The sequence below is a fragment of the Lichenostomus cassidix genome, chromosome 2 (assembly GCF_008360975.1).
Source record: "Lichenostomus cassidix isolate B80296 chromosome 2, HeHo_3.0, whole genome shotgun sequence".
Lineage (NCBI taxonomy): Eukaryota > Metazoa > Chordata > Aves > Passeriformes > Meliphagidae > Lichenostomus > Lichenostomus cassidix.
In genome coordinates, this window is record NC_139482.1 from 35169496 (window position 1) to 35186447 (window position 16952).

General features: G+C 40.5%; 2 protein-coding genes across 10 annotated transcripts in view; one reads left to right on the forward strand and one right to left on the reverse strand.

The window, feature by feature from the left end:
• The window catches only part of OXNAD1 (oxidoreductase NAD binding domain containing 1), a 28041-nt gene extending 14153 nt beyond the window's left edge, over positions 1–13888 (forward strand). For 4 of the 8 annotated variants that reach the window (XM_085051044.1, XM_085051047.1, XM_085051048.1 and 1 more), the window contains 2 exons: positions 1904–2012; positions 2648–3023. In XM_085051044.1, the coding sequence (XP_084907170.1) occupies positions 1904–2012; positions 2648–2802 (264 nt within the window). In that variant the 3' untranslated portion in view covers positions 2803–3023. Of the gene's footprint in view, positions 1–1903; positions 2013–2647; positions 3024–10936; positions 10992–11418 lie in introns of those variants that run through there. The other 4 variants (XR_014849797.1, XR_014849796.1, XM_085051049.1 and 1 more) reach the window with 4 other exon arrangements.
• Positions 6946–16952, reverse strand: part of RFTN1 (raftlin, lipid raft linker 1) — a 94154-nt gene continuing 84147 nt past the window's right edge. For both annotated transcript variants that reach the window (XM_085051043.1, XM_085051042.1), the window contains exons 8-10: positions 14526–14629; positions 13050–13131; positions 6946–9365 (exon numbers count right to left, since the gene is read on the reverse strand). In XM_085051043.1, the coding sequence (XP_084907169.1) occupies positions 8934–9365; positions 13050–13131; positions 14526–14629 (618 nt within the window). In that variant the 3' untranslated portion in view covers positions 6946–8933. The remainder of the gene's footprint in view (positions 9366–13049; positions 13132–14525; positions 14630–16952) is intronic.

The window sequence follows — 16952 nt, forward strand, 5'->3', positions numbered from 1 at the left end:
GAATTTGAAGACTAGAAAAGAGTAATTATATCCAAAGGAAATACTTTCTAAAATAACAGGGGAGCTTTATTGATAATGCATTAGTTACTAATGAGTACCAATGTATGAATGAAGGATTTGTAGCTGCTTTTAAAATTGCTTGTGCAGTACTTCATCAACATTTACTCAGCAGTTAAAGATCAGTTGTCACACTCAGCCATTCAGGGCCATTGACAACATTTTAGGGTCAAATTAGCACAGCTTCTGTAAAGAAGCAACTAAAATGATTTATGGTTTTTTAAGTATTGAAAGCTTTTGATTCTAAGATAAAGGTGAAGAGCTGTTGTGATTCCAGAAACTTAGTATAGGACCCATCACTAGTTTTATTTCTGTACTTCTACTCTGTTTCTATACATGGAGATACTTGCTTTCTTTGACAAGTCATTTGTTTGTTGCTAGAAGCAGAATAATCTGCTCTTCCTTTTGGCCAGCTACTGATCTCCAGTCTGTTCTAAGCATGCACAGGTTTTTCCAGTGCTGGTGCTGACACTCCCATATTTCACATAAGTGGTTTTATGACAGCAGAGCTTTTGCTCTAAAGCTTCTGGGACAGAAGAGAACACAGTGTCATGCACAGTGCTTAAAATATATCCCTCCCTTCATTCTTCATGTGCCTCAGATCCAGAACATGTCTGTCAAAATTCTTCATTTCTGTGCAGAGGATTGAGGAAATAGGATCTCTAGGAGCCTTTGTGTTGTGAGAAACATCTGTCCATACCTCCAGGAGGACCTGCTGGGTTATCACTGATGGTTTGGAGGACCTGGGCCCTGAAGGAGCAGCTGTATGGGCTGACAAGGGCCAAGGGAGATGCAGGTGTGGGGTCTGATCCTCACTGTGGATGTGCTCTCATGTCACAGGCTGAGGCACTGCTTCTAGAAATCTCCTTAGTGCAAATGACAGAAGGAACAGCATGAGGGTTACAAAAGACAGCAAGTCAATAGTAGAGGTGCTGGTGGAGCAGTGTACAGCAGTGTCAATATGTGCTGCTCTTCATCCTTGTCTTCTTAAAGATTCAGGAACAGATTTTCTACAAAGTAGAATCTTTCTGGGGTTTTTTGTTAAGCCACCCAGGGCAGACTCTCAGTGTAGTAACTAGTTAGCAAGCAAACACTTAGCAAAATGAGCTAATTTACCTAGAAATTATTTTTATTTCAGAATATTTTAAAGAATTTCCACTGTCTGTTCCAGGAGTAAAAATCCTATATAGTGCAGAATCTAGACAGTAGCTAAATCTTAATTTCAGAACTAACTACAGCATCTGACTAACACATTCTTTTTTTGCTATGATTTGAACTGAAGCTGCTGGGGGTTTGGTGGTAACTTATCACAGCTGTGATCTAGGGAACTGAAAATGAGTTTATACTTTCTGCTCTGGTAAAAATAGCATTAGCATTACGTGGTCGTTGGTTTTACTTCAAGAACATGAGACAGTAAAAGGTCTAGTAACCTTATCAGATGAACCAGACAAGACACAAAAAGTTCCTAACAAATGGTAAATACATACTGCAGGGCTTTTTTTGAAATGGAAAACCCCTATGGACGTGGAAGGAGGAAATAGTAAGAATTCATAAGGGGAAGAAATTGGGAAATTACTTAACTGGATCTTAGGTCCAAATCTTACAGATTGCAATCTATGTCAGAAAAGGAGAAAAGCACTAACATAGCTGGCAGGGTATGCACATTCCAGGTGTGGAAATTCTGTATCTGTGTGCAGGTCAGGCCTGTGGAATCACACCTGTCAGGTTCTGAGTGCTGAAATGCAAAGTCTTGGTTTCAGTAATAATCACTGATGTTCCGGGACTGTGCATACATCTGCTTTGATTTAATGGCCTGTGCTGTAAGCAAGTGTGTTTAACATTACAGAAAAATATTCTTGGTTTGATGAAGGCGTTTCCTGGAAAGATCACATGCTGTTTCCACGTTACCCAGCAGCGCTCAGAGATCTGTAAAGAACTGCAGCCACATGTTACAGGTAAATGTCATGGCATTGTACAGACGTGCTATCTAAAGTCCAAGTTTGATTACATCCTACAGGATGAAGTTGTGCATAATAACCTAGTATTTTTACATTCAAAACTTCAAAATGAGAAGGGAGTTAAACAATTTTTCTGTAGTTATTTCACTCTGCAGAAAAGTGTTCTCTTTGCAGTTTTTGTTTTCATCGGTTAATTTTAAACTTTACACTGGTATTTCCCACTGCAGACTTTATTCCAGAAACTATTAAGCAAATGCTATTTACTTTGCTTAAGGTGGGATTGATGAAGGATAAGCTGACTGCTTGTAAGAGATACTTCAGCATGTTTCCATTTCTGCTGTATTTGTGTTAGAGATACCCATTTTTTTCATGTGACTGTGGGATTTTTACTTGTCTGTAAGCCATGTTCCTCTTCAGTGACTAACACCCTCTGCATTCCAAGTGGAAGCACTGATCTAAATCCCCAGAACAACAAATGCTTTTGGAAGCCTCAAATCTCAATACCTATTATCCTCAAAAAGGCCAGACATTTTTAAGAAATGAGTGCCTGAAATACTTTTAACCAGACATTATTTTTGAAGCTACTTTGTGACTAATATTACTGTTCTCGTTTCCTACTTTTTTTTTGTCAGAGGGAAGAATATCTGCAAAGGATCTAGAAAAACATGTATCTAAAGATACTTCATGGTACATCTGTGGTCCCCCTCCTATGATAGAATCTATATCCAAACTACTCACTAACATTGGTGTTCCTAGAAACTGTGTTTTCTTTGAGAAATGGTGGTAGTTGAAACCTGCTGAAGAGAAAATTTATTATTTTTCCAGTGCATTTTGATAAGCTAAAATGTACAGAAATGGACTATGAATTATTTTGAAGATTTTACTTCACAGTTGAAGATGTCCTCAATCAAGAAAGTATTCCTTTAATTTAACTGTAATACCCCTGTAATACAGTGCTACTGCTTTGGGGGAAAGCAAAGTGATTTTATATTAAAGATATTAATTGTTCTGGTTTCTTGATGGTTTGCTTTTTCTTACAGGTAGTAGTGTATTTTCACTTTATACATTTGCTTTGTTAGTCAGCTTTTAAAAGACTTTCAGTGCCTGATTCAGCACTTGTAGAGAATTAGTTGTGCAGCAATGCCATGTCTGTTTATAAGGGTAATTCAGCCACAACTTCTGAATCTGCTCCAAACGAGTCAACACACTTCCCTCCCCAGTTCTATATAATACATTTACTATTTTTATAGAACAGCTGCTGTGTTGTGAGTTCCTTCTCTTGACATTTCTTGTCAGAAGAAAAAACCTCACATTCTATGTGGTTCATTTAAGTCAGTTGTGTTGACAAAGACTTTTTTTGTAATCCTGTTCAGCCCTGAGTTAGAACTGTTGAGTGTAGCAGTCTCAGGAATTTCTCACCTGAACCTGTATCCCATGACAGTGCTGAGGCTGTCCATCCAACATGGGAAATCTCTGCAGTTCTGCTGCATTAACAGAGCTTTAGGGGATTCAGGACATACTCCCTGGAGAAAAGTCTCTGAAAAGGTTGGTCTTGTAAAGCATGAGTGTCCCTCTAGGTATAATGGACAACACGTGAGTGCTTCCTGAATGAAGCTTCTTTGTCCAACTTGCAGAAAAACTCATCATAGAAATTATGAAACCAACACAAATCTGTGAGTTTCTTAATCATCTACAAAGACAGTTCAAGTCCTTAAGGTGTAGATATTCCTATTGTACATTTGGAGACCTCAATAAGGAACATTACCAAAAATACTAAATCAATATTGAATTAGTAAAAATGTTAAACATACAAGGCCTTCTCTTTGTTAGTGGCCCTTTTCCTTGAGTTGCATATGTCAGACATAGTCAACTAGGTAGTGCAGCAAGTTCCTTGCCATCAGTGCCTCCCTGCTGCAGCCTCATCCACTTAGGTCTGGGCTTCTGTTCTGTGCAGTGCCACTGCCAGCTGCTGTCGCTGGCCCCCTGCACAGTCACTGCAGGCCCAGAGGGGATGTCTCATCCAATTCCTCCCCCTCAAATGAGAGCGAGATTCCTTCTGATTACCCCTATTCCGAGGAATGCTTCCTTGTTTGTTCACTGTAGAATGTAAATAGGACAGCGTGCTTGTCACAAAAAATAACACCAAGGGGGTTTTGTGTTCACAGAGATTGCAGTTGACATGTCAGAGCTTGATGCTTGAAAGAAGCAGGGTTTTCCTAGGAACATGCAATACATTGCTTTCAGGAAGTACTGGTGCCCTAAAATAGCCACACACTAGGCTCCTGTGTATTTTAACAGTGTCATGATAAAAAGATTCTGAGAAGCCTTTAAATGTTGTTTTTCTTATGACTTCTAAATAATTTCATGAATTATAAACTGGTACATCCTTTTCTTCCCTTAATGCAGAGGCTTTCTACAGCCAAAATTACATCTCTTTCACAAACCCCTCCTCAGACCTGCACCAAAATGTCCATTTCACAAAAGGCATTTTGAAACCCTTCAAAAACCCTTCGCTCCTGTAATCATCCTCTTTTCCCTCTAACCTCCTTCTGTCATCCCCTGTTACACTCAGCCTGAGTGCTGTGGGGCAAGGACACATCTCTCTGATTGTGTGGGCTCACCCACTTGAAGAGCAGGATGAAACACACACACTGCACTGAACCACGGAGGAGAATATTTCTTACTTTACCCCCTCAATAGTGGTAAACTCTGTTACTGGGAGCAAGAAGTCCTTTCTTACCTTGTAATAAATACCATTTCTAAGCCAAGAAATCAGGAAAGTTGTTGACATCCCCTTCCTCCAGAGCCTTTTCCTGTTGACACTTTAGAATCTTTTGGAAGCCTCTTTCTGAAGAGTTTTGTGTTCTTTTAGTGAAACATCAGTTTCACCTTAAAGTCTGGTATTGGATCTGACTCTGCCATAATTGAAGACAAAAATAACACCCCAGAAACATTAACCCATTTAAACATATGGTCTACAAATAATTAAATAAATGTGATATTGGCCTGCATTGGAGGGAACACAGAGCAGCCCCTGCTGTTCAGCTGCTACTGAGTTGAAAAAATATTCTCATCACATTGATGAATCTTGTCATCATAGAAAATGTTTATTCCTCTCACACTTGTGCCATCAGCTAAGGAGCGACTGAAGGAGAAAAAGTAGACTGATACCTTTTTTTTTTTTTGCAACAAAAGATGAGTAAGAGATGTGCCAATCTATACATTTATATTTAAACTTAGGAAGATGGTTTGAGTTACCTGGTGTTGCAGCCTTATTAGACTTTCTCTTCTTCTTGTGACATCTGGTACAATGAGTATCAAATATTCCTATAGTATTTGCATCAATTAGCTGTAAAAAGAGTGGCTATTCAGTTATCATTACATCATTTTAGTTAGCAGGGTGCTTTTAAGAGTGAGTAACAGAAAGCACTTAAATTGAAAAGCCTTTTTTCCCCTTCAGTGTATAGGCAAGGTACTGATTAGAGTCAGCTGCCACATCCAGCACCACAGGCACCTTCCTGAGGCTGGAGGCTTTGGCAAGGCCTTCTAAAGCCAAAAGCACATCTCCACTAACAGCCTCAGAGACTTATGAATTGTGTCTTCAACTATAATTCACAGGCGTGTTGGTATTGTTCACCAGCATTCCTCATACTTTTGAGAAACATTTATCAGCAAGAAATTAGTATCTGCTCTTCTTCTACTCTTCAGTTCTGGGAGGATGAAACTGCTGCATGAAAGGCTGATCATGCTTCATTTCTGCCCTATAATTGGCTCCCTGAGGCAAATGTAGAGTCACAGCAACTACAAAGAAAAGCAAGGTATCCAAATGCAGAGCCCTTCCTCTCCTCACCTCAGAAACCAAGGCTGCCAAAGGAGCCAGATTAGGGAGAAATGGGTATATTGTTTTGTACTTAGCTTCATTTTCACATATATATTAAAGCTACTTTGGGCTATTTCATTTATACAGTTTTCAAGTGCACAGATCCAATAATCAAAGACATAATGCAAGCTGAAGTACCAGTCCAATAATCTGTGCATTTAACCCCTCTTAACATACCGATTTTCATTATGATGCTTCAAGAGTTTGGACACCCTACCCATCATAGTTGTACTCCTCTGCCCCTGCTCCCCGCTGTTTGTTGCAATATAAAAACCCTTTTCCAACTCGTCTTTGACATTGTTCATTTGGCTCATCCAGTCTTTTCTTAAACACCTCCAGGGATGGTGACTGCACCACCATTTGCCTCACCACCACCTCCTGGGGCAGCCCATTCCAGTGCCTGAGCTGGATTCTCTCCTTTGAACTTACCCTGTGTAACAACTGGTGGCTGGTTCAGATGACCACTTGCTGACTGCTGTCTTTCACTTCCCCTGGCTCTGGTGGTCCTGCTTTTTCAGGCCCAAAATGGCAAAGGCAGCTGAGATAAACTGCAGAGAACAGCTGTGGAGCGTTGCTGCTGCCCCACACACCTGCCTTCCCCATCACATCTGGATCATCTGTCTGAGAGATGATTTAGGCTCTCTCACTCTCCTTGGGATGGGGGCATGGCAAAAGCATGAGCACAGTTCCAGACAGCTGAACCAGCTCAGAGTAATTCAAAGTCACAAGTTGGAACTGATTATGAGATTATAAAACCAAGACCATTTGCCCTTTTGAAACTGAAAAAACATGCAAGTTCTCTTTGACTCTTCCCAACCCTAAGCCAGTATTTACAGGAACAAAGTCTTAAATCAAGCTTTCACTTAAACAAGTGCAACTTCCCCACAGTCCCTTCCTTGCTCTGTTGGGAAAAAAACCCAAGCAGCCAGTTCTCTAGCACCAGTAACTACAGCTAATTTAGTAGTGAGGAGCTTCCCCTCATCACCACTTAGAGATCCTGAGTTCCTCCTTTGGGGCACAAATTATTGGCAGTTGTGCAAACACCAGAAATAAGGAATCTCCTCATGACCTTTATTTCTCTTTAGTTTTATAAGCAGTTGGGATTCAGTAAAACAAGGTCAAATTGCAATCCAATAAACGTTTTCTATTAAAAAGTATTTGGAGAGATCTTTCTACTGCAACACTTTCTACTAGCAAAACGTTCACTAAATATAGTGAATTTTTAAACAAGATTAATACAAAGCTAGTCCTTAAGATAGAAACCATCAGTAAAAGGATCTTATGCTGATAAAACCTGCAAACAGGAACTTAAAACTGTACAAAGCAGAGACCTTGTATTAAAGTAGAACAACTGCAGCAACCTATTTTTGAGGCTATTGGAACCCCAGTATAATCTCAAAATACTGAATGAAATAATTGAAAAATACCATGAGAAATTGAAGTTACTTACAGTCCTGTGGGTTAAACCACTGAATTCAAAATAAAAAACTCTTTAATCAATGACAAAAATACCACCGTGCTTTGTGTGTGTGCAATCCGTATGGTTTAAACTTGAGTGCCTTCGTCTCAATTAAATGAATATTTAAGTGATGTCATTTTTCCCTTATCTGCAATGTTCTGCCAACTGAGTAATTTTTAGGCATGAAAGATGCTTTTGAACCACTCTAGGTGCACATCTGATACAGAACATAGTCCTTTGTACAGCATTTTGATTTGAAGACTATGGAAAATTACCAAGCACAAATCAATCAAGGGAAAAAACAGCAAATCACTTACAGAGCTCTAGCTCTTGCTTTAAAACAAGAAAAGCAGGAGAATTCACAATGTATTTCTCACCTTGTTACCAGATTACTTGACCACTCCTAAATAAGGGTGAAAGTGGTTAAGAAGAGAGAAACCACTCCTTCCTACATTTATAAAAATACCAAAGTACTTGGAGAACATTGGCACAAAAACTATATTACATGTACATTCACTTGTAAATATTTTTATGTAGCTTCAAACATAAAAATGTTAGTAATTTTACAGAATGCCATTAGGTATCTGACCCAAAATATGGTTACTTGTATTAAAAAAAAATGGTCTGTTAAGGAATTTTTGTTTTGTAAGGTCATTTAGTGACATTTGTTGGCCACTGACCCCTGTGTACAATTTCAGTTCTTTACCACACGGTATGTCATAACAATGAGGAAGTGGAGCAAAGCCACCTGGAAAATGTCAGGAGGTAACATCTAATTCCAATTTTAGTGAGGATAGCCACTGATAGAAGTGCTTTTTACTGCTTTTTTGTTTCCTGTTTTTCCTGTCTTCTGAAGCCCTCACAGCTACTGATGAACTGTTGACTGGCAAAGACCGAATAGGAAATTGCATTTTGTATTGGAATCATGCACCTCACAAAGTCACCATGGGGTTTGTTTACCCACTGTGCCTGAAACAGGTACACGATTTGCTTATTGCTTAAAGATCTGTAAGGGTTAATAAAATTCAGAAGAGAGTAATCATCAGTGAGTATGTTCCTGGAGAAAGATATGGATAACAGCCATCTTATCTTAAGCATTCCAACTTCAGTTTCAATCCCTTTAAGTCTAAATACCATTTTTATGACACTACAAGCCTAGTGACAAAATAACATCTGGCACAATAACTTCTCCAGAAAAGCTATGTGAACAAGAAAGTACTACATAGTAAAATCTGACCGAATGGAACACTTGCCCTGACCCAAAGCTGGTTTGCTGAGGTTGGTCATGGAAAAAAGTATGATTTCTGTCCATCCCTACTTTTTAATTTAAAGTGTAGCTCAAGGGGAGCATTTCCTACCACGTAAAGTGGAAGGAATTTTTCAATTTCTGTGGGTTGAAAAGTCTGGGCCCTGTAAGTACTTAAAACATCAAGATACCAGAGTGCTAAGGAGTAAAATAAGCCAAAGAAATGCAAAAGAAGTGCTGAGTTGAGGAATGGAGTTAGCGATGGGGATTATCAGAACCTGTTCTTTTGTCTTGGCAAAGCATCAGCCCCTCACAGGGTTCCTGCAAAGTAGGTTATTCACAGGAGCAGTCTGCATCCAGCCCTGCCCCGTCGCCGCAGCCGTCTGGCCCTGGCGAGCAGCCCCCTCCCTCTGCAGCCTCCCCCGCGGGGCAGCTGGGTGTGCTCTGGCTGGGGCAGACCTGCCCGGCACTGTCATCAGTGTCACAGCCGGCAGGACACGTTTCTGCTGACGCCCCATCGTGCTGGGGACCTCTGTCCTCAGTCCCAGCTACCTCGTCTCCCAAGTCTATGACATCATCCAGCTGCTGTCCTGGATCAGGCTTGGATGCTCTTGAGATCTGTGCTTCCAAGTTTCTCGTGTTCTCTGTGACTTCAAATTCCTGCTTTTCCTCTGCCCTTTGCTTCTCCCTAGTACTTAATTTAGCCTTTGTGGAATTCTTCGTTTTTCTGTTGTGCGTGTCTTCTTTGGAGAACCTCCAGTGAAACTACAAAGAAGGGATCCAAATGTTAAAGACCATTAGAGGCAATCTCACATAGACATTTACTTTCCTGAGTAGAAATGGTTTGATTATGTAGTTTTAATCAAAAGACTAGACTTTGACCAGAAAGACCTGAGATTAAAAGAAGTTTCTGCAGAAAGCATCACACTTACATGGTGGGTTCCTCTCTACACCGTGGAGAAAGGGAGGTTATGCAAAGCTGCATAAGTGCAGACAGAGGAAGCAATCCTGTGGCATTATTCCAGTGTTTTTCACCAGGTTAACAGCAGAACTAACACCACACCCACGACCATACCCAAACAGTAAAATATTCTGAACCATCTGCATTGAATGTTGTTTGATGAGAAAGCATGAGGCTGCTTCTTGCAGCACTCCCACAGGACTTGCTACAGCCACCATTTCAGAACTGTTTTAACTACTATTAAAAAACAAAAAGGGAACTAGCAGTACCTTGAAATACAGACTTGACAGGTATCATGTATATAAATGCTGACAAATATGCCACTATTATAACTGCTTCATTTGTCAAAAAATAAATCAACATTCCCAAGGAAAGCCAGACCACAGTCATAGAATCATAGAATGGTTTGGACTGGAAGGACCTTAAAGGCCATCTAGTTCTAACCACCATTCCATGGGCAGAGACACCTCCCAGAAGACCAGGTTAGTCAAAGTCCCATCCAACCAGGCCTTTACTGCCAGGTGTGGGGCACCCACAACTTTTCTAGGCAACCTGTACCAGTCTCACCACCCTCACAGTAAAAAGAATTCTTCCTACCATCTAATCTAAACCTGCCTTCCTTCAGTTTGAAGCCATTACCCCATGCCTTATCACTATACTTCCTGGTGAAGAGTCCCTTTCTGACTTCCCTGTAGGCCACTTCAGATACTGGAAGGCTGCTGAGGTCTCCATGCAATCTTCCCTTCTCCAGGCTGAAAAGCACCAACTTTCTCAGCCTGTCTTCATAGGAGAGGTCCTCCAGTCCCCTTACCAACTTCAAGGCCTCTTCTGGAATTGCTCCATGGTTCCAAGCCACTGCTGAGCTGTCCTACACAAGTTTTCTAAGTACCTCTGAGTGTGCACAACCATTCTTTCAGCAGTGTCAGTTGCTAATTGAAGCTCAGGAATAGGTTAGGAGGCAATGTTTGGATGGCATAAATAATCTCATCAGGACATTCAGCAAACCCAGTCGTGTTCCAAAAGCCATTTTCTCCAGTGAAACTGGGTCTGTGCTGAAGTTGGCCAAAAGATCTTGTAGTCATAAATTTTTGATCTAGCTATTTGTTCCTTAATCAAAAAGCCATTCAAAACTTATTAGATTACAAAGCTGGAACGAAGTTCTTTCCTCCTGGTAGCCAGAACTTAATGTAAAAGGAGAAGGGGGAAAAAAAGAAAGAAACTGGCTTTCACAGAACTCTTCTCGGTTTTACTTAGAGGAAGTTGTCTTTCACTTCAATAGCACTGCAATTGAGAGAAAGAGGAACGATAACATCTCAGTTCTAGTGCTCAACTGTTTAAAATTCAGACACCTAAATTTTTTCTCTTTGATTTGCAGAAGTGCTGGGCACCTACTACTCCACTGCTTAACTCAAAGCTCTCTTTGACAGAAGGTAAGATCAGGGCCCTAAATGTGATAAAGATCCAACTGTGTGTGTGTACGTGTACTCAGTCAGGTGCTTATACCATATTTCACAAAAATGCATTCAGCCAGTTTCTGCTGAAATAAGCATCAGTTTTGTATAAAGTGAATGAACACAATTACTTCATCCCTGAATGAATATTGCACTAACAGGAATACTTCTCACTGAAGAGAGTTGTACCACTCCTTGCATGTTTCCTTTTCTGTTCCTCTGACTACTCTGAACACCAGTTCATTGGTGTGCAAAGACAGGGTGGAACATTTTCCAACAATGCAGTATCCTTTTAATTTTATCATCCTATTTTCCTCCTCTGAGGGGTTATCTGTAAACATTTTAGACATGCCATATCTTAAGTTAAAAAAAAAAACCCTAAGTGCCTGTGATGTTGTATGTGCAGAATATTCAGCAACTTAATCAAACGCCTGGGTTGGCATCTTTGATGTGACACAACAACCACTTACAGATGTTGAACCAGTCTTACATCTCTTTACAGAACTATAATCAAGGTATGTCATCCTTCCTTGACCTTTGGTATGAAAATGTGCTTTAGTGATTCCTGCCCTCAAATATGCCTGTATATTTAACACTGCCAACGAGTAAGTCCTTTGTTTTGTCAACCAGACGTTGTTAAATAAGCTTTTAAAACCCGAAATGAAAAAATCTTAAACAAAGTTTTAAATCATCTGGATGGTATGTATGTGTTATTATAATACAAAAAATCAGCATCATACTAGTTTCTCTATTTGAAGATGAACAACCACATATGGGTTCCCATTCCTTCCACTAAAACCACACACAGTGGTAGGAAAAGAATGACCAAATACAGGCACTCTAACATTCATCCCAAAATCCCTTTAATCACCTGAAAACAAAGAGAAAAAACAAGGAAGATGGGCTTTGTAATGTGTTCACACAATATTCTGGGCTCCAGCTTTGCTAATGAGAGAAAATAAATCCTAAATCACAGTCACACTCTCAGCAGTTCTCTCCAAGTTCAGTCAGTTCAAACACTCTCCTGGTCTGCACTGTATCAAAAACACGACTTTCACAAAACCAGGCTCCAAAACAGTGAGGGTTTCGTAGATGAAAGCTATCTGCAATTATCTAAACTGTTGGGTAAAATGCTCCTGGTGCTCAGCTCTCCTCAGCATTTCCGATCTCTCACTGCAGCTCAGCTCTGCATGGCCTCAAGCACCAACAGGTGAAGGTGACACTGGGCTGGCAGCACTCACCAAAGCCCACAGACACAGAACAAAAACAAGGCTGCATTAGTCAGCAAAGTCATCATTGCGTGGATTCAGACATCTTTTCCACACTTCATCTGGCTTTCTGATCCCTTCCATACTGAAAGGGCAAGGCAAATTTGACTATTGTAGGAAGGTCATCACTTCCTCATTTTCCAGTCTTTGCATTTCTCTCTCCATCTGTACAGTGTGACAGGTTTGGGCAGGGGTTCCCACAACTGTGTGTTTAAAAACAGAAATGGGAATACATACATGCATCCACATCCATACAGCATTAGCTGTCAGATATGTCCTTGGATGATTTCACTGGACTCTAGAGACTTTTTTTTATTGAATTTCAGCAGAATTCATTAACACTCACACAACAGAAACAGGCCAGCCAAGATCAGGTCTACATTGTGCCAGGTTCTACCACAACAGAGAGAGAGAGCGAGAACAAGAGAGCAATTTAAACAGAAAAGACAGGAAATGGGTGAGAGAAAATAGTGTTTTTTCTACCTTGCAGGCACTAACCATGAACAAAGAATTTTAGGTCTAAATGGAAGTTTATGGCTGGTTTATGTGAAGAAAAATCTATGTCTCTTCTGTTGCTGTGAGTTCAACAGAGCTTTGACATCATTTTAGCATTTTTTGTTTCTTTCATTTGAACAGTTCCATTCCTTGTATCTCGCTACTGTATCGCAGAAACATTGAATAGGCCATTTTTACTTCTATGGGAAATCAATTTCAATAGAAAAATACCACCAGCAAAACCCAAAGAAACCAGAAACTCAAGCTTATTTACCTTAGATTCTTTCTTCTTTGCTTTCTGGGGCAAAGAAGGTCTCTGAAGAAATACAATTTGCTTTGTAGATAAATTCCCCTCCCTGAAAAGAAACAAATGCACACTCCTGAGAATGAATTAAATTCACATCCACCATCATTCAAAGCGAAAATCCATCTCAGTCATTTATTTCTGCAGGTCAAAGAAGAATAAAATGAAGAATGATCCTCACATTGCCTGTCCCTGGTGTCTCTGAGCAGCCTGGTATTTTGGGGGGGCAGGGAGAGGGCAATGTTCAGACTGATAGAGCCTGTCAGCCTGTGACACAGTTTTGCTGAATGTTTCAGCATTAGTGTATAAACACAGAATAAATTGTTTGGAACAAAAAGGAAGAAATCCAAGAGCCCCAGTGCCTGTGTGTCTCAGCAACAGCAGAGTGTTCCTCCCTCCCTCCCTCCCTCCCTCCCAGGGCACTGATCTGGAACGGGGCTGGGTGATCCATGTAGGTCTCCAGCATGGCATGAGGAACAGCCACCAGCTGGGTGCCTCTCTGCACTGTCAACCTGATCTCTGCTACTCAAGGTAATAATGGGATACAGAAACCTGGAAGAGAAAGAGAATTATATATCTATATATCCATCTTTAAGAGTCAGGGATTACAAATCATAACTGTGATTTTCTATTCATACTTATATTTAAACATAAATTAAAAACTTAAAACCGTTCTTCCCTCAACACAGATGGCCTTTGCTCTTTAGGTTTTTATGTGTAGGAGTAGTCTTCATCCAAACCACATAAAGAGCTGGGCATATTTTTACTCTTTTAAAATAAAAAATCATGACTGATTGTATTGGTGTGTATATATGCATATAAATATATTCCTGACCAGTGAAAATTCAGAAAGCACCACCTTCAAGATTAACAAGTGGGATGATTGTTTTTTACCAGTTATGAAGAGTATTTTTATGTGATTTGCATTTATATTTAAAAACTCTGAATATTAATAATAGCCAAGCAGACCACAGAATTATTATATCTGCACACAAGGCTACTAGAGCAGTGACATACTAATCTCACATGGTTCTGCTCAGATAGACTGTATCAGCAGCATTAGACAGACATGTATTAAAAATAAAATTACTTTTCTTCAGTTAGACAACATCTCACTCCAAACATTATCACACATTTTATCTTTGCTCTAAAGGATGTTACTGGAAGATCCAGACCAGGAATTTTACAATCCTGGAGTTTACAGAGAGGCAGAAACAACACCCAGAAAATTCATGCAGAAACCACACTGCCACCTTGCAGTCTTTCTGCCCACCAGACATGTGCTTCCTGCCACATGTGGCTTGTGATGCTCGGAAAACCCCAAGAACAGCTGCAGCAGGCTTTGCAAGGAAATCCACACTGACTGCACAGGGAATTGCTTGTGCAGACTGTGGTGCTTGTGCAGCAACTTCCCTGGCCGAAAGGCAGCGCCCATCCCCTCCCTACCTGTTTGTCTTCACAATGGGAGTAGGAAGCACACACGTCAGCTGCCAGCCGTACATGGCGAGGGAATTCAGCAGCGGAACGTAATCTGTCTGCACTTCAACTCCCTGGGGAAGGAAAAGCAACAGTTGGCATCATCACTTGGAGTGCGACGTTCAGCTTGACACCAAAAAAAACCCAATAAAAAATACATGTGGGGGTTTTCTGAGGGAGAAAGGGTTTTTGCACTGAAGTGGGTCATGTTGTATGTTCAGCTAGGCAGGAAGGAAAATGCTCAAAAACATGAGGCAAATGACCGACCGCCCATACATCCCAAATTGTTAGAGGACTTTGTTTAAAATGGTAAACATCTGTGATCTTGTTTTTACACTGCCTGACTCATCCATCTAGCTTTAGATGATTCCCGATCTGAACAGAATAAATTCAGTGTATGTTATCAATTATCTCCTCCCAGGAAAAATTATGTTCAAGTAGTTAAAAAATGACAGCATCGCTTTGCTCGGATTCTGCACTTGTTTAGGCTTCAGCAAATCCAGAATATCTGCATTGAAATCAGTCAGGTTACTCTACCATGATGGATCAAAGGGAAAATAGCCAACAACAGCAACAAAAAATACAAGTCTGTTCCTTTTATCGCCACAAATACGCGTCGCTGCCTTCTTATTTTGAATCAGGAAATCTGTGGGCGAGGCAACAAGCTTTGCCTTTCAGTGCAGGAGTCTGGCTCCTGCTGCACAAGTACCCAGCAGAGCCTTGCTCATTCTCTTTCAACTAAATGGCAGACCCTGCAATCCTCACAGAAAGAACCACTGGTGGTTTCAACAAAGATTATTCCAGTGAGGTGTCTAATTGCCAAGACTGCCAGTAATTTAATGAATAGATGCTAGAGCATATTTACTAGTTTTTAATTTTAATAAACACAAAGCAGACAAATGGTAACTACTAGTCTCTACAAATATAACTAAATTTGATTGGAATAACAATTACATTTGCCAAAAAGCTGAGGCACTTACACTGGTTTCACGCACATGTAAGGAGTTTTAACTGCTAATTCGCAACACTGGGGAAGGCACAATAGTTCTGCAGCTCCAAAAAATCCATTTATTCCGCAGTAAAGAAATAGTCATTTGATCAGAACTAATCCAAATCCTGCTGTAGTTATTTCAAGGTATTTTAGTGAATTCCAATCTCAGCTGTTCCTTTCTTCTAACGAATGCAATTTAGGTCACTTATATCTTTATAACTGAATGGCTGCCTGACTATACCTATTAAAAACCTGATCATGACTACAAGTGCAAATAGCTGAAGCAGCTGTATCACTCCTGCTTAAAAGGAGGATGTTTAAAATCTCTACCCCACAAAGTGCCCACAAGAGAACACTACTAATGTTACTTCTGTACAGAGGCTTGTGGGGGCTTAGAGAGATAATGCTACTTTACATCATCACCCTGTACAAATTGGAATTTGTAACTCTGAGAGAGGAGACACCCTGCAAGACAGGGACAATACCACGTGGCCCTTAACTCATGTCCTGTGGAGCAATCAGGACCTACCCTGCAGCTGTGATTGAGGTAGATTCAGAGTCTCCCTTGACTCCCATTTCCCTCTGGAAGATGGATATTTCTGCCCTCTTTACAGTTTTTAAAATAGAGTGTAGAAAAGTAATAAAAAATTATGACATATCTAGATGCCTTTAAGATCTAATGTCTCAAGAAGACATGAAAAACACAGTGAGATTTATGAGACTGGTCAACAATGCCTTCAAAAAACAAAGATGAAAATATGCAACATGATGATTAAGAATAAGGTCAGAGCATCCACCATCACAAGCTCTTCATGAGGTGCCACATAAAAGGACCTGCCTAAAACATTCCCTCCATCAAACAGTGTTTGCAGAGGAAAAACCTGAAGGAGCTCACTCATTTAGAGGGTGGAAGCAGATCAGGAAAGACTGGCACAGCAGACCTTGTTTGTGCCCGGAGCAACATCTTGTGTTGTAAAGAGGATTTCTATTTTGAATTCATTGCCTAAGGTGGGTGATTAGCAGGGAGAACCTTCTTCTTGCATCAGGATGTGCAACAAATGTCAGAAATCACAGGGAGATTACAGCAATGCGGAAGGACATCAATACCACGCAGAGCTCATTTGGCTGCTGCAGAAGCCAAATTGTTTCAGGGACACGCCATCACTCCTGCCACAGCCCCCTGTCCCTGCAGGCTCTGAGCAGCAAGACAGGGTGGCTTTGGACCTGTCTGACTTGTCAGGATTAAGCATCATCTGCAGCAGATGATGGTGTATTTCTCAACCCAGTGGTGCAGAAAGGAAACAAGCAGGTAAGCACATTCAAAAGGGTAAAGTTATCAGAAAATAAATTTAAGTCAATTGGGCCTAAAGAAATGTTTGGGATTTTTTTTAAATCTGGAAATGTAA